Source organism: Terrapene carolina, unplaced genomic scaffold, assembly GCF_002925995.2.
Source record: "Terrapene carolina triunguis isolate 2854851 unplaced genomic scaffold, T_m_triunguis-2.0 Scaffold112, whole genome shotgun sequence".
NCBI lineage: Eukaryota > Metazoa > Chordata > Testudines > Emydidae > Terrapene > Terrapene triunguis.
Genome location: NW_020664463.1, coordinates 21,828,815 through 21,856,177, shown reverse-complemented (window position 1 = coordinate 21,856,177; position 27,363 = coordinate 21,828,815). Strand labels below are relative to the sequence as shown.

Genomic DNA, 27,363 nt, shown 5'->3' with positions numbered 1-27,363 from the left:
GAAATCTTTTATCATTTTTGTTGCTCTCTCCAATTTATCCACATCTTTCCTAAAGTGTGGTGCCCAGAAATGGACATAGTACTCCAGCTGAGGCCTCACCAGTGTCGAGTAGAGCAGACAATTACCTCCCGTGTCTTACATATGACGCTTATGTTAATACATCCCAGAATATTAGCCTTTTTTGCAGCTGTATCACATTGTTGACTCGTATTCAATTTGTGACCCACTATAACCCCCAGATCCTTTTCAGCAGTACTACTGCCTCACCAGTTGTGCATTTGATGATGATATGATCATAAATTTAGTATTAGTATATAAGGATGACAACATATTACAAGGTGCTGCTGGGTATATAGATCTAAGCTTGAATAAAAAAATGGATTATTATTTTCTACGGCTGTCAAGCGATTAAAAAAATTAATCACGATTAATCGTGCGATTAAAACAATTAATCGCGATTAATTGCACTGTTAAACAATAATAGAGTACCATTTATTTAACTTTTTAAATGTTTTCTACATTGTCAAATATATTGAGTTCAATTACAACACACAATACAAAGTGTACGGTGCTCACTTTATTTTTGATTACAAGTACTTGAACTGTAAAAAACAAAAGAAATAGTATTTTTCAATTCACCTAATACAAGTACTGTGGTGCAATCTCTTTATCATAAAAGTTGAGCTTACAAATGCAGAATTATGTACAAAAAAATAACTGCACTCAAAAACAAAACAATGTAAAGCTTTAGAGCCTGCAAGTCCACTCAGTCCTACTACTTGTTCAGCCAATCGCTCAGACAGACAAGTTTGTTTACGTTTGCAGGAGATAATGCTGCCAAATGCTTCTTGTTTACAGTGTCACCTGAAAATGAGAACAGGCATTCTCATGGCACTATTGTAGCCGGCATCGCAAGGTATTTACGTGCCAGATGTGCTAAAGATTCATATGTCCTTTCATGCTTCAACCACCATTCCAGGGGACATGCGTCCATGCTGATGACAGGTTCTGCTCAATAACAGTCCAAAGCAGTGCGGACATGTTAATTTTCATTGTCTGAGTCAGATGCAACCAACAGAAGGTTGATTTTCTTTTTTAGTGGTTCGCGTTCTGTAGTTTCCTCATCGGAGTGTTGCTCTTTTAAGACTTCTGAAAGCATGCTCCATGCCTCATCCTTCTCAGATTTTGGAAGGCACTTCAGATTCTTAAGCCTTGGGTCAAGTACTGTAGCTATTGTGATAGACCCAGGCTAGTTGGGTACAGCAGAATAGCAGAAGGCAGATATACTGGCCACTGGATTAACAGTTTTCTGTTCCCTGACTGACCAGAGCAGGGGCTGCTCCAGGCTAATGAGAACACCTGACTCTAATTAACCTGCAAAAAGTCAGGTGAGGCCATTAAGATAATGTGACCACCTGACTCTAATTAAGGCCCCGTTGATACTATAAAAAGGGCTCACTCCAGTCAGGCAGAGGAGAGCCAGAGGAGAGGAAGTGTGGCTGAAGGGCTGGTTAATGAAGACACCCTCAAGTTATTGATAAGGGAGCCCTAAGGTAAGGGTGAAGAAGGGAGAAGCAGGAGAGCTGTGGGGAAGTGGCCCAGGGAAATGTAGCAACTCTGGCAGTGAAAGGTTGGCTGCCAACAGCTGCTACCATTGGGGTCCCTGGGCCGGAACCCGGAGTAGAGGGTGGGCCCGGGTTCCCTCCAACCCACCACTACAGGAACACCTCCTGGGAGTGGAAGTCAGGCCCCTGTCAGGACAGGAGGCTAAACTGTTCTAAAACAAGCCCCTAGGGACAACAGAGACTGTGGGAGTTCTCTCACCAACCTCCTTGCTGGCTTATGATGAAAAGGGCTCAGTAGACTGTAACCCTGGCCCTAGAGAGAGAAGGGCTAAGTGGAGGGTCACAGTGAGCCACTGAGGCTAGCATATACTGCCTAGAAGTGCAGGACCCACGGGGGCAAGGTCAGAGCTCTGCCACACTATCTTTAGAAATTTCACAGTGGTATCTTGTTTGCATTTTGTCAGATTTGTAGTGAAAGTGTTCTTAATACAAACAACATGTGCTGGGTCATCATCCGAGACTGCTATAACATGAAATATATGGCAGAATGTGAGTAAAACGGTGCAGGAGACATACAATTCTCCCCCAAGGAGTTCAGTCATAAATTTAATTAACGCGTTATTTTTTTTAACGAGCGTCATCAGCATGGAAGCATGTCCTCTGGAATGGTGGCCGAAGCATGAAGGAGCATACGAATGTTTAGCATATCTGGCATGTAAATACCTTGTAATGCCAGCTACAAAAGTGCCATGCAAATACCTGTTCTCATTTTCTGATGCCATTGTAAATAAGTAGAGGGCAGCACTATCTCCTGTAAATGTAAACAAACGTGTTTGTCTTCACAATTGGCTGACCAAGAAGTAGGACTGAGTGGACTTGTAGGCGCTGAAATTTTACTTTGTTTTGTTTTTTAGTGCAGTTATGTAACAAAAAAAAAAATCTATATTTGTAAGTTGCACTTTCACCACACAGAACTTGCACTACAGTACTTGTATGAGGTGAATTAAAAAATACTATTTCTTTTGTTTATCTTTTACAGTGCAAATATTTGTAATCAAGAATAATATACACTTTGATTTCAATTACAACACAGAATACAATATATATATGAAAATGTAGAAAAACATCCAAAATATTTAATAAATTTCAATTGGTATTCTATTGTTTAACAGTGTGATTAAAACTGCGATTAATCGCAATTAATTTTTTAATCATGATTAATTTTTTTGAGTTAATCGCGTGAGTTGACTGCGATTAATAGACAGCCCTATTATTTTCTCAATATATGTGGTCACATAATTAAAGGCTGTGTTGTAGTGTGTTTTTTGCATTTCCTGGCTTGAGTGCTTCACTATGCAAACTTAATGGTCTGTTAACGTTGGTTTTTTTGCATGGATTTCTATCTTTTGTGTGGACAGTTCCTTTACACAATTATTGGTGCTCTTATGCCAGTTTATGAACATGCACAGCTAATGTGAAACCAGTTTTAAAACACCAAGCAAACCCAGAATACTCCACATGCTCCAGGGGAGTCCGCTTAGTGTAGGTTTTTCAGATAACATGGGAAAGCTAACACAGTATCTATGTTATAGGAAGTCTTGATATCATTATCCCACTTGTGTTGTAGAGTCATGCCGTGAGGCATTGCATTGCCGAGTGTGAGAATTGTTGCTGTCTAGAAAGGAATAGAGCATTCAGGTCAGAGTTTGTAGTTCACAGACATTATCTATAATGAAAGAAGTCTGAGAGAATACTGTATGCTAGAGCAATGGTTCTCAACCAGCAGTACGCGTATCCCTGGGGGCATGCAGAGGTCTTCCAGGGGATACATCAACTCATCTAGATATTTGCCTAGTTTTACAACAGGCGACATAAAAAGCACTAGTGAAATTAGTACAAACTAAAATTTAATACAATGAGTTGTTTATTCTGCTCTATATACTATACACTGAAATGTAAATCTATATACTATACACTGAAATGTAAGTACAATATTTATATTCCAATTGATTTATTTTATAATTATGTGGTAAAAATGAGGAAGTAAGCAATTTTTCAGTAACAGCATGCTGTGACACTTTTATATTTTTATGTCTGATTTTGTAAGCACGTAGTTTTTAAGTGAGGTGAAACTTGGGGTTATGCAAGACAAGTCAGACTCCAGAAAGGGGTACAGTAGTCTGGAAACGTTGAGAGCCACTATGCTAGAGTAATCTCTGACATACCAGTTAAATAGTGTGTAAATAGCTGCAGGCTCAGATACTGTAACATTCAGGAGATTTAAGATTGATTGATTACCCTGTAAAAAGATAGCAGCTCTGTGTTTCATGTTATGGTTAATTATATCACAGTTGATGGCGTCATACTATGTGCGTGTATAACTGAGAAATGTGCCTATTAGACAAACACTAGGTGCTAGCCGGTTCCAGTTGCTTGTCCCATGCCATTCATTTAAGCGGCAAAAAATGTAAAAGTATATAGTTACCGTTAATTTCATTGGGGGTTTGTTAACTTCTGTGTATCTAATCCTTACTTTTACAGCCTTTTATTACATTAAAGGAGTATCATTACCTCATGATTCTTGCCCATAAACAGCTAAACAGTACTTGACATTTAAAGAGATTTTCTGTTGTGCACTTGTATAGTCAAAGAGTAATACTAATCCTATTAAAGATATTATGTCATGGAGGCATGCCTTGGGGGAAGGCTTGTTCTAATTGGCTAGATGTAAAGTAAAGGGGAGGGGCTATCCAGAGAGTGGATGTATTACTTGATAGTTAGGTCAGGGATTTCTGTGGGAAATGCCCAGTGGTTGCAGTTGCTGATGATTTCACATCAACAGCAGTGCAACACTGAGAGTGAGCTCCAATAGCTGATTACTGAATGAGATACTGCAAACGGGTAAAAAAAAAAAAAAAACGAACAGCATGTGAGAAGCAGTCAGAGTGAGGCAGAGAAGAGAGCTGAGAGAGCAAGAAAAGTGCTCAGGCTGGAGAAAGTCTTCCAGATGTACTGGACTGCCCTTTTGGAAATGGATATAAGGACCATCTGCTGTCTTAGATCAGAGGACTAAGAGTGGGAAGAAAGAGTTTATGGTATTTTAAATAAAAAGCGAAGTTATTCATAACCAATTCGTCAAGACGTCATGAGATTGTTCCTGCCTGGGATGCTGGTGCATAAATCAAAGCTGCAGATACCTATTGTACAGCTTACTTTGGTATAAAAAAGAAAAAGGAAAAAAAAGCAGCAATGCAGGGAATAGTGCAATAAATTCTACAGTGGTTATGTGGTTTGTTTATTAAGATAAAGAAAAATCATCCTTGTATGACTGTGGAGTTCACAAGGCACTGTGTTTAATGCTGAGAGATGCTAGACATTAAATCTGACAACTGTGAAAAGAGAGATCATGGAGAAGTCAAGTAGTGAGGATTCTTCAATTCACCGTAGTCCATCTTTGGATAGCAAGGACTCGGACTTTGCTAAACCTTCTACCTCAGGCAGGCAGTTTGGTCGAGGTTTTACTGCTGGAGCTTTTTACGGCACTGCTGGATCACGCACACAGAGCCACACCAGGGCTGGAACAGGGACCGGCATTGGAACTGGGACTGGCATAAAAAGTGACAAATACAATGCACCCAAAGGCAGCAAATATGTTGTGTTTTACCTGGATCTATCTTTTGTTTTCCTTTTAGAATTTAAGAAGTGCAACATGGCAAGAGGCTGCCTGTGTTGTTTGAAATACATGATGTTCCTTTTCAATTTAATGTTTTGGGTGAGTACTGCCTTTTTTTCAATTGCCTTCATTTGTTAGAGTTCTCTGTACTACTGCATTATGTGCATAGTGCATCTTTTCAGCACTACTGTAAGCTTTTTTTTCTTCCCCTCTCTTGTACCTGCATGGAATATTTACAGTGCTAAATCTGTGCCCTATGGGAAAATGTACGTTTCCTACAGATTTTACCTTCCCATTACTCTACTTTGATTACAGATTATTAAAACTGGAGTCTTTTAATTCATGTGTTTTGACCAGGATAAATTAAAGAAGGGCAGGACCTATTTACCATTTAAAACGATCCAAATCAGTTTTTAGTGGAATTTTTTACATTCTTTTATAATGCCTTGTGCTGCTTTAAGTTGCAGGTTAATTTAAACCTGAATTATGTTTTTGTTGTCCCCATCAATCTTCCCTACTTTTCTAATGTAATTGACAAACTGCTTTTCAAACTGAATGAAGTTTAGTCTCATTTTTTCCACCTTTTAAAAATATACATATATTCTAGTCCTTAAGGTGTCAGCACAAATGTAAAATGACTGGAATGACAAATGACTCCTGATTCAGTTTCAGTTGCAGTTGTCCAAATTGGTGTGTTAAGTTGGAGACTAGCTCTTGCTTTTGAGGGATCAAAATTGATTTTCCTCTATCAGCCAGGGAGCATGAGGAGATGTAACAATGCTTCAGCAAGCAGATTCAAAGTGTAACAACTACTTTGAGCAAACTAATGTCATGTACACTTGGAAAACAAGGGTGTGAAGTCAGCCAGCTACTAGGCATCCCCGTTTGGACAATATTGGGGGGGAAATGCAAGCAAATTGAAATGTCAAGTAGGTTTCAATAGAGCACAGTACAAAATTGTTTTATCAGAATTAAAGGTCAGCAGTTTTGTGATGATTAGGAAAAGCAATTATAATATTAATGTCTTTGAACTTAAAAAAATTCAAGGTTATAATTCAGAAATAAAAAACATACCTCAGAGGTAAATGAAAATGTAGTTTTGTTGGTTTATTTTTAAGGTAGAAGGATATTAAAAGTCCAGTTTGGATAGATATTTCTTCAGTGGAGAAGTCAACATTGAAATTAAGAGCTGTGTCTCTGCCTTAGCCACCGGCTTTTCTGTTTAGCTGACCCACTTACTGAAATAACTTTTAGCAGCCGAAGGGAATGGGAGACCTCATAGGGCACTGGACGACTCATGCACCAGTGAGCTTCAGTAGTAATGTACTGAAACATTTCCATCATGGAAGGTGTGGGAATCTGACAGAGAATCTTCTGAGCAGGTTTCACAGAAGGTTGGGGCTGCAAGGGGTCACTCAAGAACATCATTCATGATTTTTCACTACATGAATCCTACCAGAAATTTGCCTCACTTCTTTCTGGAATCCCTATTAAGATATAAACTTGTTACCAGACTGGGCCATTCAGGCCAATGCTGCATTACTCTGACTCCTTAGAAATATTTTCCTATGCTAAGTATTGCCATTAGTTTTTAGTAAATGGGACACTGAATGGGGAGGGTTCTGAGTTACTACAGAGAATTCTTTCCCAGGTGTCTGGCTGGTGGGTCTTGCCCATATGCTCAGGATCTAACTGATCAGCATATTTGGGGTTGGGAAGGAATTTTCTCCTAAGTCAGACTGGTAGAGACCCTGGGGGGTTTTCGCCTTCCTTTGCCGCCTGTGGCGTGGGTCACTTGCAGGTTAAACTAGTGTAAATGATGGAGTCTCTGTAACTTGAAGTCTTTAAATCATGATATGTGGACTTCAGTAACTCAGCCAGAGGTTAGGGGTCTATTACAGGAGTGGGTGAGTGAGGTTCTGTGGCCTGCAATGTGCAGGACATCACACTAGATGATCATGATGGTCCCTTCTGACCTTAAAGTCTATGAGTCTGAGTACATTACTCCTGGTCTTATTGCTCTTGTTCTGTGTGATCAGTCCTTAGGTATCCCTCCAAACTTCACACAGTATAATGGTATTAGATCTTTATTTCATCTCCTTCCCAAGTAACATTTTTCTAGGTTGTCCATAGTTAGGTCTTAAAACTCTGTTGTTGTATCTTTTTAGTTGCTCTCCTTGCTATTTCCCCCCGCAACTTTCCAGTGACCCTTTTTGTGTGGTCCCTTCATGAACTCACTCCATCCTTCTCTCTCTGCTCAACTTTCTGATTCCCCTTCTCATCCACCACTGGGCTCTTCTCTGTCTCTCCATAAAGTCTCATCATTGCTGGGGCCAAGACTTGCTCTGCAGCTCCTACTACCTGGGACAGCCTTCCTGTACCTCTGCACCTCATCATCTCTCCCTCTCATCTGAACTCTTGCCTGAAAATCTTTCTCTTCTTCCTTGGTTTACACCATTTTTCTTTTTCTTTTCTTATTAATCTTTGTCTCTGTATTCATCATGGTAACTCTGTCAATTGTTCTGAGATGCTCTTTGTCTGAGCCTGACTACTCAGAATGTAAACGTTGGTGTAGAATGATGAATCTGTGGGATTTTAGAGAAGTGCTGAATACAAACCAGCAGGTTTTCAAAGTTGTTTGCAACAGGAGTTGGCTCCATTTGTGTTGTAGAAACTGTTCAAAAGCTCCCCCTTTTTACAAAAACATCAGTTGTGTCAGACTGAAGCTCTGAGACTCTTGTGCGTCCATCTATTATTTTCAGTGGGCTGCGGTACCACTGAATGCTACTATTGAGTGTTGATTATTTTTAACCAGAATGTTTCATCCTTTTGTGCTTTGCTGCACTCAGATGAAAGTTGTGTATATTTTGTAAAGTTCTGGGTCAGTTAGATAAAGGATGCTATGGGCAGGTATCTGCCCGATTTTGACGTTGCACATTGGTCTTGATCTGACCTACCGTGTTAGGTGTCTTGGGTGCCATCCCAGCTTTGCCAATGTTCCTTAACACTGATCTTCAGCAACCTCTGCTGTTCCAGCCCTGGGCTCCCCACACAGCTCTGCCAATGCCCTTCAATCCCCCCCGGCAGCCCCCTTGCTATTTCAAGCCTCTCCTACCAGATCTGTCAATGCACCTCCGTCCTGCCCTAAGACACACCCTATTACTGCAGTTCAAAACTCTTGTCCCCCCAACTCTGCCAGTGCATTTAATTTTGAAACTATAACAGCCCCTGCTGCTGCAGTTATATGTCCCCACACAGCTCTGCCAATACACAGTCTAAACCCATGAAGTTCTGGGCTTTTCATGAGCAGTGGCTGCCAACTCGTTCAAGACTGTTGTGGTGGCTTTGTGATGTGGAGTGTTTTCCTCAAAGGGCTCATTGTAGACCACCAAACCAGACTGATCCTGTGACTTAACCTAAAATGTGAATCCGAGTCTCCAGAGATGGAAGGTGTACACCTTAAATCAATATCCTCTCTCCTGGCAAGTGGAAGAGACAATATTTCATGAGTTTATTTGGATAAGTCTAAATTGAAACTGACAAATTATGTTTCAGGGAGCCTGCAATCAGGTGCCAGTCTACCCGCTGTCTGTTGAATTATCCTATTAATGAGTACTACAACATATGAATTTGTATGGCATGCTGTTGTGGTTCTGCAGTGCAGAAAACCTGTTTGATTTTTCTGTGTACTAAGCATTATCAACAAAATGCAGTAGATAGGGGTTATTTAGAAGTCAGTGGTACTTCATCCCTGTATGTTTCGCAAGTGATATCTTTTGGGGTCTCTCGTCCTACACACCATCTTCAAATGCTGGGTCCTTCTAGCTAAGGAGCGCTGGGCAGTGTTCCCTTTTAAGTCCCATCAGTCCTGCTCTTGAGCAGTCACCCAGAAAATGAGGCCAGTGGCTCCTCTTTCGCCATTCAGAGCCTGGCAACGAGGGGCCAAGCCTGAGACCTAGCTAATCTGAGATCCCCCCATCTGGCAGCCAGTTGTGCTGCCCCTAAACCACTGGCCTGGCTCAAAGGTTACCCATCTGAAGATGCTACAGATGCAATGGTTAGAATACAGTTTGCACTGTCACATACCTAAATGTACCATCTCTGTGTTGGCCTTGGTGAACAGGTGGTACATTGTTTCTGCAGATGATCATTTCAATCGCCACACCAAGAATTGTGTTAAATGTATAGCATCTTAGTCATCTATACCCTTGACAAGAAAATGCACTTCTTAATTTAGTACCAGGTGGACTAACTAGCCTATAATGTGGGATGCATCAATTGCTTTGAAAAAGATGCATCCTGCTCTATATGGGCATATCAGTAGTAACTTGAAACAGAAGGTATTTTTCACTATATTGCTAAGAACTTCAGGTATTTTCCGTGGCCCTATGTGGTTCTTAGCAGTTGTTCTCGGCCATCTGGCTTTGCTTTCTTTTGGAGATTAGAAAAGTCTGAGCTGAGGGTTAAGGAAGCTTATAGTATTTAATTGTGTGGCTAGGATGGTGATTTATACTGAATTCATCTTAAGTGCATAATATCTTTGACAAAAAGTCTGTGCATGTACGTATATTAGTTGATTCAGTTTGCCTTCCAGAGCATTTATGTGCAAATGAATCAAGTTTGCAAAGTGGCCAATACAGGCTCATAGAAGAAATCAAATATTGATTTTTGTTTATACAGATAGCAGCTTAATTAGTAAGAAAGAAAACTGCTAAATATAAAGATTGGATATGGGTTAATACAAAATATTTAACTTCAGTGCGTTATCCAGAAAGAGAGAGTGTTACAACAACTGTTTATAGAACATACTGCAAAGTCTTTAATAAGTCGTTATGAATAGAACAGTAAACTTTCAAAAATAAATGGAAGTTCACTTTTCCTATTTAAGCGAGGGAAATTTTGAAGTGGTAAGAATATTTGATCAGAGTTACAGTTGACAACTTTGCATATGGAGTTTGGTGCATGGATAAATGTTAGGTTGCCCTATTCATTTAAGTAAGGGCAATTAGTCCCAAATGGTCCATATATTTTGGAATGTTCAGAATATAAATTTTGATAGATTTTAGCATAGCTTATTGGTTTACATTTGCTAATGTGATGCATTTGTACTCTGTGAACTTTTGGTGAGAGAGAAAAACGTACTGAGATTTAATGTCATCATGGGTAAGAAAACTAAGAATAGGCAGTAAGTTACTTAATGTGGTTCTTTTGTTAAATTAAGCCTGCCTGTATATTTCTTTGACAAAAAATATAAAGCCCTCTGTTAGGAATTTAAATAATATTTATAGGTATGTTGTCACTTAAAGTTATTATTAATTACATTAATCTTGTTCAAAAGTAGATGAAATTAGTGAAGGTCAAAGTCAGATTAAGTTATAGACACATTTTTGCAAATTCAAATGTTGGATATTCAGTTTCAAGCAGACTTTCTGGGCATTTTGTTAAAATGTAAGGCTGCAACAAAAAACAACCTGAAAAAGTTAACTTGGAAATGGCAGTGCAGACAATTTCAAATCTAGCAAACAAGAATCACTATTTGATTCTGTGTATAAATACATTTTAATAAAATAAGGGACAAAGGCTATCCTTGAAAAGATTTTCTATTTCAGTAAGAAATCTAATTTTATCTAACAGGAAAACAAGTGGTTCATAATTTCCCTTATTGAACAAAAATGACCATGGATATTTAGTGGTGGAGCAAACTTAACAGAGTATCTAAAGCCAGTAAAGCATACACCAAGGTATATCTACTCTATAGTCAGATGCAGAGAGAGAGAGAGAAAAACATGTCCATTCTCCTGAGGGGGTGAGACTGCTATCACAGGTATTGGTACTGTAATGCAGCTAAGACTCCTAGAGCTGTTTATATAGGGTAATCCATACTTAGAGGCATTTTTTCCGACTGGAATATATACTGTAACAACACACTGTTTAGTTTGAATTACAAAGCTTTAATGCTTATCTGAACCTGTTGGACAAATATAAATCTTGTGAGCAGGCTTTGTCCCTCTGCCTATCTGTAAGTTAATCTTCTGGGTTTAATGACACATGTGGGGTCTCTGAAATAAGAACAGAATTTCAAACTATAGACAACGTTTAACGGGGCACACATTCAGATTCACTTTATTTTTCCAACCTGGTCCTTACTGCATGATTTTGTAATCATGTTTCCCCGTGTAGCGCATAACCCTTTTCTGACACAGGGAATAAAGATAAGGAGAGATGTTAAAGGATATAGGGAACCTTGTCTCATGACAAGATATCAATATTTTCTTCTATAATTTTCTGGCAGGAGTGAATCCAGAGCCACTTGAGAACATCTTAGCTGGCAAGTGACAGAATGCATATACAGTACAGAAAACCTGTACTGGCACAAAGCACCAGTGTGGTGGCATTTAAAATACTACCCAGGTAAAATGAGGCCACCTAAAAGTTCAGATTCATTATTTGTTTTTAAAGTGCTACATACTGAACTGTGAAAGAAAAAGATATTTTAATTTTGCTAAAATGCTGTTTCTGTTTTCATTCTTGTCTATATGAAAAAGTCTAATTTTTAATGGGGATTTCAAAGAGTAAGTAATTTCCCAGCATGCTAATTCAGATTCATTTCTAAATGTGCACTCGTGTGTGCTAAGGTTGCCAACTTTCTAATCGCAGAAAACCGAGCATCCTTGCCCTGCCCCTTCCCCGAGGCCCTGCCCCCATTCACTCCATCCCCCTCCCTCTGTCGCTCGCTCTCCCCCACCTTCACTCACTCATTTTCGCCAGGCTGGGGTAAGGGGTTGGGGGTGAGGGCTCCGGCTTGGGGTATGGGCTCTGGGGTGGGGCTGAGGATGAGGGGTTTGGGGTGCAGGAGGGGGCTCCGGGGTGAGGCCGAGGGGTTTGGAGTGTTGGAGGGGGTACAGGCTCTGGGCTGGGTGTGTGGGCTCTAGGGTAGGGCCAGGGATGAGGAGTTTGGGGTGCAGGAAGGGGCTCTTGCCTGGGGCACGGGGTTGGGGTGCGGGAGGTGGTGCAGGGTGTGGGCTCTGGGAGGGAGTTTGGGTGCGGGAAGGGGCTCAGTGTTGGGATGTGGGAGGGGGTGAGGGATGCAGCTGGGGGTGCAGGTTCTGGGGTGGGGCCAGGGATGAAGGGTTTGGGGTGCAGGAGGGGGCTCCAGGCTGGAGGGTGAAGCCAATGGGTTCAGAGTGTGGGAGGGGACTCTAGGCTGAGGCGGGGGTTGGGGTATGGGAAGGAGCAGGGGCTCTGGGCTGGGGATGCGGGCTCCAGGGTGGGGCCAGAAATGAGGGGTTCAGGGTGTGGGAGAGGGCTCTGGGCTGGAGCAGGGGGTTAGGGTGTGGGTGTGAGGGCTCCTGTTGGGGGTGTGGGCTCTGGGTTGGGGTTGGGGATGAGGGGTTTGGGGTGCAGGAGGGGGCTCGGCTGGGGCAAGGGTGTTCGGAATGCGGGAGGGGGTTCTGGGCTTTGGCAGGGGGTTGGGGTGCAGGAGAGGGTTCAGGGTGCAGGCTCCTGGCACGGCACTTACCTCACGCAGCTCCCAGAAGCGGGGACATGTTCCTCGGCTCCTTGGCAAAGGTATGGCCAAGTGTCTCTGTGTGCTTTCTCCAACCATAGACACCGCCCCCGCAGCTCCTGTTGGCTGTGATTCCCAGCCAATGGGAGCTGCAGAGCTGGTGCTCAGGGCGGGGGCAGCATGTGGAGCCCCCCGGCCGTCATTCCGCCTAGTAGCTGAGGGAGATGTTGCCGTGCAGAGCTGGGCAGGGAGACTGCCAGCCCCGCACCAACTGGACTTTTAATGGCCCGGTCAGCGGTGCCAGGGCCCGCCCAGAGTGGGGGGCAAGTGGGGCAATTTGCCCCGGGCCCCGCAGGGGCCCCCACGAGAGTTTTTCGGGGCCCTTGGAGTGGGGTCCTTCACTCGCTCCGGAGGCCCCGGAAAACTCTCGTGGGGCCTGGGCCCCCGGAGCTTCTTCCGCTCCGGGTCTTCGGTGGCAATTCGGCAGCGGGGGGTCCTTCCGCCCCGGGACCCGCCACCGAAGTGCCGGGTCTTTGGTGGCAAGACCCCAGGCCCCCTGAATCCTCTGGGCGGCCCTGAGCGGTGCTGACCGGAGTGCCGGGTCTTCGGTGACAAGACTCAAGGCCCCCTGAATCCTCTGGGCGGCCCTGAGCGGTGCTGACTGGAGTGCCGGGTCTTCGGTGGCAAGACTCAAGGCCCCCTGAATCCTCTGGGCGGCCCTGAGCGGTGCTGACCGGAGTCACCAGGGTCCCTTTTCGACCGGGTGTTCCGGTCGAAAACCAGACACTCGGCAACCCTAGTATGTGCAAGGCCCAATTTGGGCTTGTGATGAGAACAGTGCATACATACATAGGAGTGCAATTACATGTACATTTTTGCACATGGATCTTTTAGCCTCTGGTTTTAAAATTTGGTATGCAAAAAGTTCTGATTTCCCTATGTGTCCCACTGGTTGAATATGCTATAAATAAAGCACTGTCCTTTTTACAACTTCTGTACTATGCTAAGGATGGTGACACAGCTTAAAAGTGTTTAACATTGTTTGCATCCACCCAGCATTTTATAACCATTTTAACCAGTGTCGAAGAACAATGGGTAGCCTGGGAGGGTTCATACTTTCAGATGTGCTTGTGTTGAATCTGGTTTAGCTTAAACTGGTTTAGTTACAGAGAAGATGCGGCTTGCTCCAGAACTGTTTGGTTGGTTCCTCTAGGTGGCAGGGATTCAGGAACATTTTTAAAGGCATGATTTATGTTCGATATAGGAAACCTTATGTTGTGCATTTTTTATAGAATTCCTTTCCCATACTGCTGTTCACTAACATCGTGCTAATCTTGTCCTCTTTGGGAGAGGCGATGAGGGGAATAATATGAAGTTTGTCTTTGGAAATATTGTTGCTGTTGCTGCCCGGACGCTCAGGAGCCATTTATTGTTTGTTACCTTGGATAAATGGTGTATTGATTTATGATTCAAAAGTAGATTTGTCTGATACATTTGTTATAACATGGCTTGCTGGGCACAGTTGTTTGGTCATCTTTTGTGAGGCTGGTTCAACGCATTGAATGTGAGCAGCACAATAACAATTTAGAAATTAAAAACAAACAAACAGTAGCTAAGTTCCTGATTATAAATATGTAATGTGGTGTAGTGACTTAGGCCACATGGAATCAAGTGGCCTAACAATTCGTAAATGAGCTTGCCAAACCCATTTTCAAGTGGGCTCCTAGATAAAGTATCCTTGTCACACCCACACAGCCTGGTCTTCTCTCCTCCCTGAACCATCTGTCGCCAGTCTGCTTCCCTCTTATGCCCCAGCTTCCTGCAGTGGCTCTTTTTCTGGCCGTGGTTAAAAGCTTTGACCGACTTACTGCTACACCCTTGTAATGCTTCCCTTCAGGGCTGGCTTTAGGCCGATTCCTCCAATTCCCCTGAATCGGGCCCCACGCCCAGTGGTGAGCTGGAGCCGGTTCCCAAGCTCTGGCAGCTGTCCGCCCCGCCCCCGGCCCTAGCTCACCTCCCCTTTCTCCCCGGAACGCTCTGCTCCCCTTCTCCTCCCCCTCCCCTGCTTCCCGCGAATCAGATGTTCGCGCAGGAAGCCTGGAAACAAGCAGTGGCAGGTAAGCTGGGGCGGGGGGGCGCAAGGAGGGCTCCAGGGAGGCGCGGTGCGGCCCAGTCCGCCTCCGGCCAAGCGGGTCTGGCTCCGGCCGAGCGGCACCCTCCGGCCCTGGGCGAGTGGCTCCCCCCGACTCTGGCCGGGCGGCGCCGCTCCGGCTCCGGGTGGTGCGGCTCCGGCCCCAGCCGGGCAGCCCGGCTCCAGTGTGACTCCGGCGGGGGTAAGCGGCATGGTAAGAGACGAGGGCTGGAGGGGTGTGTGTGTGTGTGTGTGTGGATAAGGCAGGGGCAGGGAGTCCTGGGGACAGGGAGCAGGTGGGGTTGGATCGGGCAGAGGTTCTGGGGGGGCGGTCAGGGGATGGGGGGGGGGTTGGGTAGGCGTGGGAGTTCCGGGGGTCTGTCGCGGTGGTGGTGGATGGGGTCGGGGCAGTCAGGGGACAGGGAGCAGGGCGAGTTGGGTAGGGCGTGGGGTCCTGGGGGGCAATTAGGGTGGGGGGTCTTGGGAAGGAGTGGTCAGGGGACAAGGAGCGGGGTGTGGGGTTGATGGGTTGCGGTTTCTGAGGGGGCCGTCGGGGGCAGGACATGGGTGGGGGTCGGATGGGGGGGGGAAATGTACTCACCGGGCGGTTCCCTACTGGGTCTTCGGCGGCAGGTCCTTCAGTGCCGCGGAAGACCCAGCGCGAAGACCCGGAGCGCTGCCGGGTGAGTCATCCCTGCCGGGGTCCCATCGAATCGGGCCCCGCACTTCCTAAAGCCGGCCCTGCTTCCCTTCCAGCATTTCTCTGGTCCTGTCTTTACTTCAGTGCACGCTGCAGTATCTTCTGCATCTCCTAGATATAAGGGTGAGAGGGACTTGCAGCACCTTCATTACCCTGAGAAATTGGCAGCAGCAGGGGCTCCACAGATGAGCCTTGTCTCTCCCCACCATCCACCATAAATCACTAGATATTTGAGGGATGTGTTTGTTCTGGTGCAGCTGGGACAGCCAGCCAGTTGTTTGATGGACTTTCTATGTGAATTCATGCTGCTTCCCATCTCGCCTGTTCTAAGGGCCATGTAAGGGAAGACTGGAGATGACAACACAATTCAGAGGAGCATTGAGAGAAAAAAACAGAGAGCCCAGTAGAGTGCTGGGGGGCAAGTGGTTATTATAAAGGGAAAGAGAGACCACAGCTTCTTTCTTCACCCTGCCTATAAACCCTCTTAGTGCAACCCTCCATCTCTTTTATTCCAGAATCCACAAGTGCTGTGAGGATATAATTTGTGCTGGTAAAGGTATCAGACAGATGGATTCAGAATTCAGGCTGAGCCACTTAAACCAGATCAAGTTTAGCGAATATGACACCTGTGAAAGGGTTAATCAGCTAGTAAAAAATCCGGTAGATGCTGATGTCCTGGTCCCACAATCATTGGTTAGCCAGCGAGTTGTTCAGAAGACTATGCTGGTTTGTGATAAGATATCCTGTTGGGCCTGGAGGGTTTTTTTGATGCCTACAGGAGAGACTGTTTTGATCAGGTGGGGTAAGGACAGTGTGGTCCAGTGGCTAGGTCAATGGCCTGGGAACCTTGGCTCTATTCCTGGTTCTACTGCTGACTCCCTGGGTGACCTTGGGCAAGTCTCTTCACCCGCTGTGACTCAGTTTCCCCATCTGTAAAATGAGGATCATGATAGTTATCTACCTTTGTAAAAGAAATCTGTGGATGCAAGTGCTGCATTTAATAAATTCATTTAGTCTAATATTTCTGACTTGCCTCTGGATTAATAGACCAAACATAAAACTTGGGTAGGTTGCTTGGTTTGGGTTTTGTTAGGGCTGCCTCTCTCCATACATGCCTCTCATCATCTGGGTGGCTCTGCAATACAGATTGCTCCAAAGGTGCAGTTCAGCTCAGGAAATGTAGTAGGGCAAACATGTAACTATAACTGGGACCCTGACTGTCTCCTTGTGAGAAGGAAGTTAGATTTGTTTGCATGAAAAGGGGGAAGCCATTGCCTTTGAACATGAGACCAGCTAAGACTTTCGTACAGAAAGACCAAGGAGATAGCCCAACTTGTGGTAAGTGCAGTTCAGTTAATTGGGGTTCTGCTGTATGTGCAAATTAAAATATGCCCTATGCAAGGCTGAGCTACCATGGAATGACACAGTCAATTTTATGTAACTGTACCTGGTAATTGCTCTCCACTCATCCTGTGCCATCGTCTCGGTAACTTAACCTTCCAGCATCTCAGTCATTTTACGTCTAACATAGAATCAAGGGAGGAATCCTGCTGGTAATCACATGCTGTGCCTGGACTATTCTGAAGATACAGATGACCTCACTGTCACCACCACTACCTAGTCAAAAAATAAAGAATCCTGACATGGCTGGAGGTGTGATATTAAGTGGCGAACATACACTGAACCTATTGGGGAGTTCATGTAAGACTTAATCATTTTAATGTCATCTCACAGAAATGACTGCAGGCGTTGAACTCAAAGTAATTTCACAGCCTTCCGAAACAAATTAGCTTTAAATCAATTCAGATAGTCATCTCCATTAAGTACAGTCCCTTGCTGCTTAAGAGCAAATTAAATTGCTGTATGTATCGGCTAGAGATAATTGAACCTCCAAATGTTTGGAAGTTCGACTTGGATAATTCCTCTGTCTTTCTCCTTCTTCCCCTGCGCTGGGTCAAAGTTCAAACTGCCATCCCAACCTCTTTGGTCTAATTAGTCCATGGGTTAAAACAAGCAAAATTGGTTTTCCATAAGGAATCTGCATGGCTAACCACTGACTGTGATTGTCCCTGATAAAGCCACAGGTAAATCAACCCATGTTCTGACTACTTTAGGACCAAATGATGCAACTAGGATGCTACATGTGCCAATGTAACCAGAGGTGAATTGTAAGTGTTCGCAGCTACAACTATCATGCAGGGAGCATCATTCTTAAGTGTTTGGGAAGTGCCTAACTAACACATATTGGTGCCTAACTAACACATATCAAATAACTAATAAATATTATCAATTGGAAGCTGGCCTTTCTATTCTTTTATCATTTACAAATTTATCAATTTGTTAGCTCTGGTGACTTTTGAGATATTTCACTGAAAACACTGTAATTGTTCCGTTGGCCTAGTAGTGGGTTTTTTGGGGTTTTTTTTTTTTTTGAAAATTTTTTTTGATCCAGGACTGAAATTAGCAAATTCTAGACCTTAGTCCAGTGTAATTCCCAGTCCCCGGAATTGAATCAATTTGAAACAAACAAAAAAAAAGTATAAGAAGAATCATGCATTTTCTTTTTCTTTCTTCCTCTTCCTCTCCCCACCAGGGCAGGTTTTTGAAAATATTTATTTTAGCTGGTGGGGAAAATTTTGTCTTTGTGCAGGCGTATGTGTGTGTTGATGTACAGTGGTACATAATATGACTGCTGCTGCTGCCCCATCCTCCACTTCATCCTTTCCAAAGCGTTGCATTTTATTACTGATCCAAATCCTCCAGAGTTCCATAAAACTACATTACAGGGGAGCATAATGGGCCTGATCCAAAGCCCATTGAAGTCAATGGCAAGATTCCCATTGGCAACGTCTAATGAGTATGTACATGTGCGTATCATTCTACTTGCCTAGTGTATGTTCTAAATATATAGCTGTATGCATATATGGTACATGTTAACATGTATATGTATGTGTATGAGTGAGCATTACATAAAATTCACTCACTTGGTCTGCAAACTTAGAGAGCTGAAATTTGCACATTAATATTTAGCCTAATATAAATAGTATTTTGCTATGATCTTCTCATGTGAATATTTGTGGGTCAGATTTATTCATTGTAATTTATATGTATCTCTTGTGCTCTGAGCATGCATTTTGACTGGGATCTTTTCTCCTTCATTTAATTCTTCTGGCATTAGATACCTTAGCACATTTTTGGAGGATTTTTTTTATCGAGGTATTTCCCCATGTTTTATAAAGTTTGTTACTGCCAGCACTACTCCTTAATCAGATGTCCTTTTTATTTTTTTTAGTCTTGGTCTAGTTATTAAACACTCTTGATTTTCAATATTGTGCTGTGCAGGTGGTACTTACATTTTGTTAACAGCTGTGTTACTGTTGACTAGATTGACTTCTTTACAAGACTGATTTCTTCTTCAGGGTAGCCTTGGATAGCTTCCAACCAATTATGGTCTTAAGCCAGGTAAGAGAGTTGCTTGTCATTGGATTGTCATTCAGAAATGTGAACATTTAATTTCGTGATGAACAGCTGTTTCAAACAAAATCACTGTTTGAGAATCTTAGCGCCTGAGGGTATTTCTACATTGCAGAGGAAGCCCAGGGGAGGAGCTCAGGCTCAAGCCTAATCCCCTTTCCATCTACACGCAAATTGCATTAACCTAGGGCTCAGACCCAGGGTCCCAGGACCCCCCGAGGTAGAGGGTCCAAGCCTGAGTCAAGCCGGGACCGAGGGTTCAAGCCCTATTGCTTTGCAGAGTAAAGGCAGCCTCACTGGACTCATGCTGTGGGAGTCCACCAAAAGTATTCCACAATCCCACGGGACAACTCTTTTGTCCTGTGAACAGTCAAGTTTTCCCACACTGCTCCCTGAACAAAGGTCTAGAGCAGGCCTATTTTGGGAGGGTGCTAGGATGTCTGGGATGGGGTGGTTGGATTTGGGCCCACATAATGCAGTGTAGATGCTGGAACCCCAGGTTGGGACCCACGGTTCAACAATTCCTGACCTGGGGTTACAAATGAGTGTAGACGCTCAAGCCCTAGGGTAACAAAGCCAGGACAAAACTCAAGTTCCACTGCCCTTAGGATATGGCTACACTGCAATGTAAGCCCAGGGTTAGTGGAACTTGAGTCCGCGGACCCTATGATTGCGAGCCCGGAGTTCCAGCATCTACCCTGCGTTATGAGGGCCCAAGTCCAACCACCCCTATCCCAGACCTCCTAGTGCCCTTCCAAAATGTGCTCGCTCTAGCCCTTTGTTCCTGGTGCAGTGTGGGAAAGCTGGACTGTACACCCTCGCATGTCCCAGAAAGTTTGAACATCTTGCCGAGCCATCATTTTGGTCTGTGCACTCTCAGCTACTAGAGCCAGCAACACAGAGGGGCGCCTTTGGAAGAACTTCTCTTGCTTGCGCTTTCACTCCTATTTCAGAAAACGGAAAGAGCTTCCGTGAGGGGCTACTGGACATTTTTTGGCAGTGTTTACTGACCCACCGAAGGCACCTGTTGGAGCTAATGATGGAAGAGGATGACACAGACATGGAAGAATTGCACAGGCTGATGCTGCTTCTGACTCTAGGTCTAGCTGCACTTCTGGAGCAGGTCCACAAGCATCGACTGGTGGGACCACATTGTCATGTAGACCTGGGATGCCCAGCAGTGGGTATAGAACTTTCACATGAAGAAAGTAAATTTCCGGAGCTTTGTGAGCAGCTTGCTCCCACACTCCAGTGTCAGGATACATTAATGAAGGCAGCCATACTGGCCCAGAAGTGGGTGGCTGTAACCATCTGAAAGCTGGCTACTCCTGTATCTGAAAGGTCTTGTTGCCAACTGGTTTGGTGTTGGAAAGTTGACTGTGGGGAAAATGGTGGTGGAAGTTTCTGAGGCAGTAAGGAGTGTGCTTTACCCCAAGATATTCCTGAAGTTGTTGCTGGCTTTGAGAGAATGGGGTTTCCAAACTGTGCCAGGGCCATCAATGGGACTCTCATGCTCAGAGTTTGTCCTCCTCAAGGAGCACAGGAGTACATAAACCACAAAGGGTGCTACTCCATAGTTAGCAGGCCCTTGTGAACCACAGGCTGATTTATGAATGTCAATGTTGGCTGCATTGTAAAAGTTCATGATTCTGCTGCTTGGGAGTCTACATTCGTGGACAGACTAGGACACTATTCCCACCAAATGTGGTTGTCATGAATGGAGTTGTAGTTCCCACTGTTATTCTGTGTGGATCCTGTGTGTCTGCTTTTGCCTTGGCTTATGAAACCAGATCCTGACCTCAGAGGCCCCAGCAAAAGAAGGTTTAATTACATTCTCAGCAAGTTTAAAATGATGGTTTAATGTGCGTTTGGCAGACTGAAATCTCGCTGGCACTGTCTACAGACCAGTTTGGATATATATGAATGCCTATGCTGGGTCAGACCATGGTCCATTTAGCCCAGTTCCCCGTTTTCCAACAGCGGTCAGTGCAGGATGCTTCAGAAGGAATGAACAGAACAGGACAGGTATTGAGTGATCCATCCCATTGTCCAGTCCACGCTTCTAGCAGTGGAGTTTAGGGACACCCAGAGCATCTTGGCTAGTGGCCATTGATGGGCCTATCTTCCATTAACTTATCTAATGCTTTTTTGAATCCAATCATACTTTTGGCCTTCACAACATCCTTGGTGATGAGTTCCACAGATTGACTATGCGCTGTGTGAAGAAAATTTTCCTTTTGTTTTAAACCTTCTGCCTATTAATTTCATTGAGTGATCCCTAGTTCTTGTGTTATTAAAGAGCTAGATTACACTTCCGTATTCACTTTTTCCACACCATTAATGATTGTATACACCTCTATCATATCCCCCTTAGTCTTTTCATTTCTAAATGGAACAGTCCCAGTCTTTTTAATTTCTCCTCATGAAGAAGCTGTTCCATACCTGCAGTCATTTTTGTTGCCCTCCTCTGCACTTTTTGCAGTTCTAATGTATCTTTTTTCAGATGGGACACCCAGAACTGCATGCAGTGTGATGTTACACTCCATATTCTTTATGGAAATATGCTTATAATATGTATATGACATAACTGAGATATACTTTATGCAATATGGGTCTTGTAAGGTATCATTGGAAAGGTTATGATTTACTGAATGTGATTATCCAATTTGTATGCATGTATCATTTCTGTAACAATTACAACTGGGTGTGTATTGGGACAACACCCACCAGATGACAGGCCATCAGATTTGTTGGGTCATCAGGAAGGAACAACAAGACCATGAAGATACTAAACTCTCTCCCTCCTGGGAGGCGTCCGGGGAGTAACTGTGACACTACTAGATCAGGTGGTCTTGTCACCCGATACTAAACATTATCTGGGACTTCTTGTAACTTTCCACTGAAAAGGAAGGGGTGTGTGTGTCAAGTTTGGGAAACAAAGGATTCCCGCCATATGTAAATCTTATTTAAGGGTGGGGAGGAAGGCAAACGGGACTCCTCCTCTCCATGGCCTGTCTGCCCAAGAAGAAAGACTGCAAAAGAAACTTGAAGGGAAGGCAAGGGGGGAGTCCCGACTGAGACAGGTCCAGTCTGAAAAGAAATATAACTGGAACTCTGAACCACAGAAACTTTGCAACCTGTGTAAGAAATTACATTTTGTAACCTGCTTCTTAAGTATATTGAGCTTAGCTTGTGTGTTTTGTTTTATTTGTTTAGTAATCTGCTTTGTTCTGTCTGTTATCTCTTATTCACTTAAAATTCACCTTTTGTAGTTAATAAATTTATTTCTTGTTAATAATATAACCCAATTTGTTCAATTCATAATTGGGGGATATAAGCGGCTGTGCATACCTTCCTCCACATTGAGGGAGGAGGTGGATTTCATAATATACCTTTGGGTCTCCACTCTAAAGGAGGTGGACACCTGAGTGCTGGGGTAAGTCCCTTAAGCTGAGTCTTCCCAGAACTGATCTCAGTGTCTGTTTCTTTGTGCAGTTGGGTGTGGCCCTGCCTGTGCCTGTGCTGGAGGAGGCTTAATAGCCTGGCTCAGCAAGACAGATAGAAAGTGTGCCCAGGCTGGCATAACAGGCGGGATCAGTGGTATCTCAGCACATAAGGTGGCGTCCTAAGGGAGGCAACCCGTCACACCTTTTTTTTTTAGATGGGACAACCAGAACTGCATGCAGTATTTGAGGTGTAGGCGCACCATTGATTTATATAGTTATCTATCCATCTCTTTCCTAATGGCTCCTGACATTCTGTTAGATTCCAGTGTCATCAATGCTGTCCACATTACTGTGGCTTGCTGTGGTCTTCACAAGCATTGTGAAGCTAGAGGTGAGCCATTTCCCTATGAATGAATCTATGACAGTGATGGACTGCTGAACCGGTACACTCAGCCAGAAAGTGCACTGACCACAGCTGAGCCTGGATGCACCTGGGCAACAGAAATCAGGGATGCTCTGTGCTCCTGCATTATGAGCTTGCATGGGCCATGGAAGAGGGAGAATAGTATCCCTTCATGAATGTGCTTGTACAAGTCTTGCAGTACCTTGGGTACTGTTACACCATGCAGTGAAATGTGTGTGTGTGTGGGGGGGTTGATTGTTGTGCACCCTACTTATGAATGACATGACCGTTTATGAAATAGGGGGGTGCATGACAGCCCCAAGTGCTGTGGATTCACAGTATGGATTGATTTAGATAACTGTATTGAGAAATAACATTTGCATGCAACTTCCCAGTTGTCCCCCATCATGTGTTTACCTTTATTGTTTGAAACGCACATTAGATGATGTGATGGCAATAAACTTTCTTAATAAAACAAAAATCTTTATTTTTTAACATTTATTAGCGTAGTACAATATTAACCCATTGCCTGGCAGTCCAGCTTCCATTAGCAAATCAAAAGACCGGCAACACCAAAACCTTTAACAAAACAAAAACCAAGTGCATGAACAGTGCAAACAGAAAACCATTTCCAAGACACAACCCCCCTACGGTTGCGTGTCCTCTGGCCCCCCATTATCCTTTCTCTTCCTTCCACATTTACTGTGCACTTGGTGCTGGGGCAGCGGGGTGGAGGGGTTCAGCATGGAGGACTGCATGGGCCCGATTGCATGGGCCAACCAGCCATGGAGTTCTCCAGATTGTTCCTGGTCTGCAGCACATGGTACCATGGAGGGGAGTCAGGCCATGGTGCGGGTGCAGAAGGAGCCTGCCATCTTGCAGCCATTAGAGAAAGCAGCCACTCAAAACAGCACATTTCTGGACTCCATAGCAGAAGTGTGTGCTTTTCTAATAACACTTCACTTTTAGATGCTTGTTTCACTGTTTGTCCTTCCTGTGGTGGTGGGGGGGGGGAGGGGACAGACACCGAGCTGCAGGTGTGCAGTCCACTATTAGCAGGTACACACTGCTATCTGAGGCTTGTAATAACTTTTGTATTGCTTCATGAAATGGAATTCCCTCCCATTACTATATTAATAAACACAAAAATAGAGCCAGGAGCTTACCATGCGCTGAGGTTACTTCTGCCTCTTCCATTTCTGCTGCCGGTTCTATGGCAGGCCGCTCCTCTGGGGGGACATCTAAAAGCTCCTCCAAATACTGCCCTAGGATGTGCTGCAGCTGCTTCTGTGGCAAAGCTCCTCGGGAACTGGTTTCAGCACCAGAGTCCCGTCAGTGGCCCCATCTGGGGCCTGCTGCTGGCTTCTATCTGTTCCCATGCTAAAGTCTGGGGTCAGTAGGTCACCATCCTGGCTGACTAGGTTATTGTGCAGCACTGTTGGCTCTGTGCTTAGTGCAGTATTTAGCACCCAGTCAAACTCCTAATAAGACGTGCACAATGACTGCAGGTTCTCAGAGGTACGGTTCTGGTCCCTGGCTTTCTGGTAGTGGGTCTTGAGCTGTTTAGTCTGCTCCCTGCACTGTTCTCTGCTGTTCGTGCTGCCAGTGTTTTTGCTGTTTGCCGGTAGGCGTAGTCATTCCTGGTACTCATGCCAAAATCCAACAATTTGCTGGCCTCACACTAGTGATACACCAGAATCTGGCTGTGGTCCTGCGACCAGGAAGCAGCACACTTGGCAAAGGGCTTCTGTTTGGTTGGTGGCCATGACAAATGTACGAGCAGATTCACTGTGGTTTGCAGTTCAGCAGACAGAACAAAATGGAAGGGTTAAACATCGAGGAGCTGTACTTGAACAGAGGGGGTTGCCTCTATTTCCTGAGAGTCAATTGGTGACTTGTGGCCTAGAAAGAACAAAGAACACCTGCCCATGGGATTGTGCAATAGCATTGGTGGACTCTCAGGGCCCGCGTCCGAGGAGGCTTAAGCCCTGGGTCGCAGCAGGACTTGGGGTTGAACCCACCCCCTAGTGGGAGTGGGGTCCTGGGGCCCAGGCACGACCGACCGATTTGTGTGTTTAGCGGAAGTGGGGGTTGCGTTTGAGCCTGAGCCTGTGCAGTGTGGACATGTCCTATTTGCTCTCCCCATTCTGGTCCTTCTTTTCATCCCAGGCCCCCCAAGTACATCCCTTCTGCCATATCCACAAGAAATGAACCAAAAGCACCTTTTAAAATGTTTGTGAAAACATACTCCAGGTTATTCCTTCCCTAGGGTTTCCCTGCATGCCCTCTCTTCTCTGTTTGTATCTGTCTGAACTATTTAGATATGGCCTCCATTGCTGTAGTATCTGAACACCTTGCAATCTTTAATTCATTTATCCTCACAACACGCCTCTGCGGGAGGGTCGTGCTATCATCACCATTTCACTGAAGGGGAACTGAGGCACAGAGAGACTAAGTGACTTGCCTGGGATCATACAGGAAGTCTGTGATGGAGCAGAGTCTTGAATCTAGGTCTCCCAAGTTCTAAGCTAGTGTTTTAACCACTGAACCATCCTCCTTCAACTGTTAGGGCCAATGCCGGCAACCCCACCACTGAGGTCAACTGGGCTCTGTGCAGGCAGAGGGTCCACAGGCTTAGAGCTCCTTGCAGGTTTAGGGTCTTAGATCATAAGCTTCATAGGGCAGGGACTGTTTCCATTTCATGTATTGTTGGTGGTTGAAGAATAATAATAAAAACCTGAGTGTAATATTTTTTATGATTGGCATTAGTTATGTTAATTAATGCATTGATTGTAGCATGTCTCTGGTTGCACCTCTCGTAGTAAGGGTGCATCAGGACTTACAATATAATCCCGTGTAATAAACATAACACACGAGTATAGGTAAGAAAACGGAACTTCTTTTTTTGGGGCCCAGTCATCTGACTGACTTGGGTCAAGGTTACCAAGACTGATATTTCATCTCATGATGTGGTAGGGTTGCCAACTCTGACTGAAGCTATTCTGGGAGATTCCCCCTCCCCTCTCCCCCCCCCCCCAACATGATGTAATGTCATTTTCTGAAAATATCCTACTAAAATCTCCTGGATTGCTTTTGATAGTCACTGGGAGATGGATGCCAATTCCAGGAGACTCCAGGCCAATCCTGGAGGGTTGGCAACCCTATGATATGGGGATCATGCCATTCCCTCCAGTGGCTAATCTTACGACTTCCCGTTTAAAAAAAAAAAAATTCAAATGCAAATAAAGCATCATACCAGCCAAAACCAACAACTAACAAAACCCTATAAATAAAACCCATCAGGGGTGGGGTTCAGGGTAGGTGACTGACCTGAACCTTTTGACGGATGAGGATTATTTTGCTTCTTATCAGATATCTCAGTAGCTACTATCTCTACACCTCAGTGGCTCTCAGATCACATGGCTTTCTTATTCTCAGAACGGTTTCTGCCTTTTCAGATGCTTAGGGCAGTAGATCTGCCACCTGGAGCCTGTATTTGCTCCTTGTGTGTTTCATTGTTGGTGACGGAATGAGCACTGTGTTACTTCTGTCAACACAGAAGCACAAGCCTCAAAAACCAGATAGCCAGTGTTGTCTTTGGTTTTGTTTTTTAGATGTTTTCTGATCCTTGCATAGCGCTGACCTGCAGAGGTGGTTAGGGTATATGATCTGGGTGCGATTGAGCTATCTCTTACTTTGACATGTTGGCGGCTACTTTCTCTCTGGGATCTAACATTTTCTCCACTAAAAACGAAAGCTAACTGGCTGGCATTCTTCTCACGGTATTTCTCCTGTTCTATTTTCGTGGCATACAGTCCTTTTGTAACTTCATCAGGGTTAATTGTTGTTGGCTCAGGTAGCATGTTAGATATTGTTACTGAAGTTTTTGTCCTTCTGCCCACCTGTCTCTGGACTGGTGATCTTAATAAAGCATTGTGGGGTTTATAAACTTCTCAAGCCTAATACCTTTGGATTTCCAAAGTCTCCTCCCCCCCAGGCTTGGAGAGGAGAAAATCAAAGAAATTAAAACAGAGAAAATTAGGTTATTACAAAATGAAGATTATAAATATAAGTATTCAACAATAAGTTCATTGTAATTTTAAGATTCTTAGAGTAATGCTTCCTTGGTCATGCTGCGCGTTCTGTTTTCTGATTCTGTGTTGCTTTTAAAATAGCTATTAAGGCACATTGAGCTGTACACCATACAGCATATGGTACAATGTGATGAGTACATTTTTACTATGAGAACTAGAGCATTTTCATTCCCAGACTTTTGTGTTCCTAAATTCATAACCTTAATGTTGCAGTAATATAATTTTTGTACTTAATTTTATTATTCCTGTAACTGCTGGGATTACTTTTTCCTTATACTTACAAAACCTTTCCTGAAATGCACTTACTTCAGCTAAAACACTTAAGCTCCTTTGATCCATGCTGTACTTTTTGTAGCTTGTCATGCAGTTT

At 44.2% G+C, this 27,363-nt stretch overlaps 1 protein-coding gene across 4 annotated transcripts in view; it reads left to right on the top strand.

Annotated features, from left to right (window-relative positions):
• TSPAN9 (tetraspanin 9) overlaps positions 1-27,363 on the top strand; it is a 267,952-nt gene that overhangs the window by 123,963 nt on the left and 116,626 nt on the right. For 2 of the 4 annotated variants that reach the window (XM_026652248.2, XM_026652246.2), the window contains one exon: positions 5,258-5,337. In XM_026652248.2, the coding sequence (XP_026508033.1) occupies positions 5,275-5,337 (63 nt within the window). In that variant the 5' untranslated portion in view covers positions 5,258-5,274. Of the gene's footprint in view, positions 1-4,382; positions 5,338-27,363 lie in introns of those variants that run through there. The other 2 variants (XM_024218057.1, XM_024218054.1) reach the window with 2 other exon arrangements.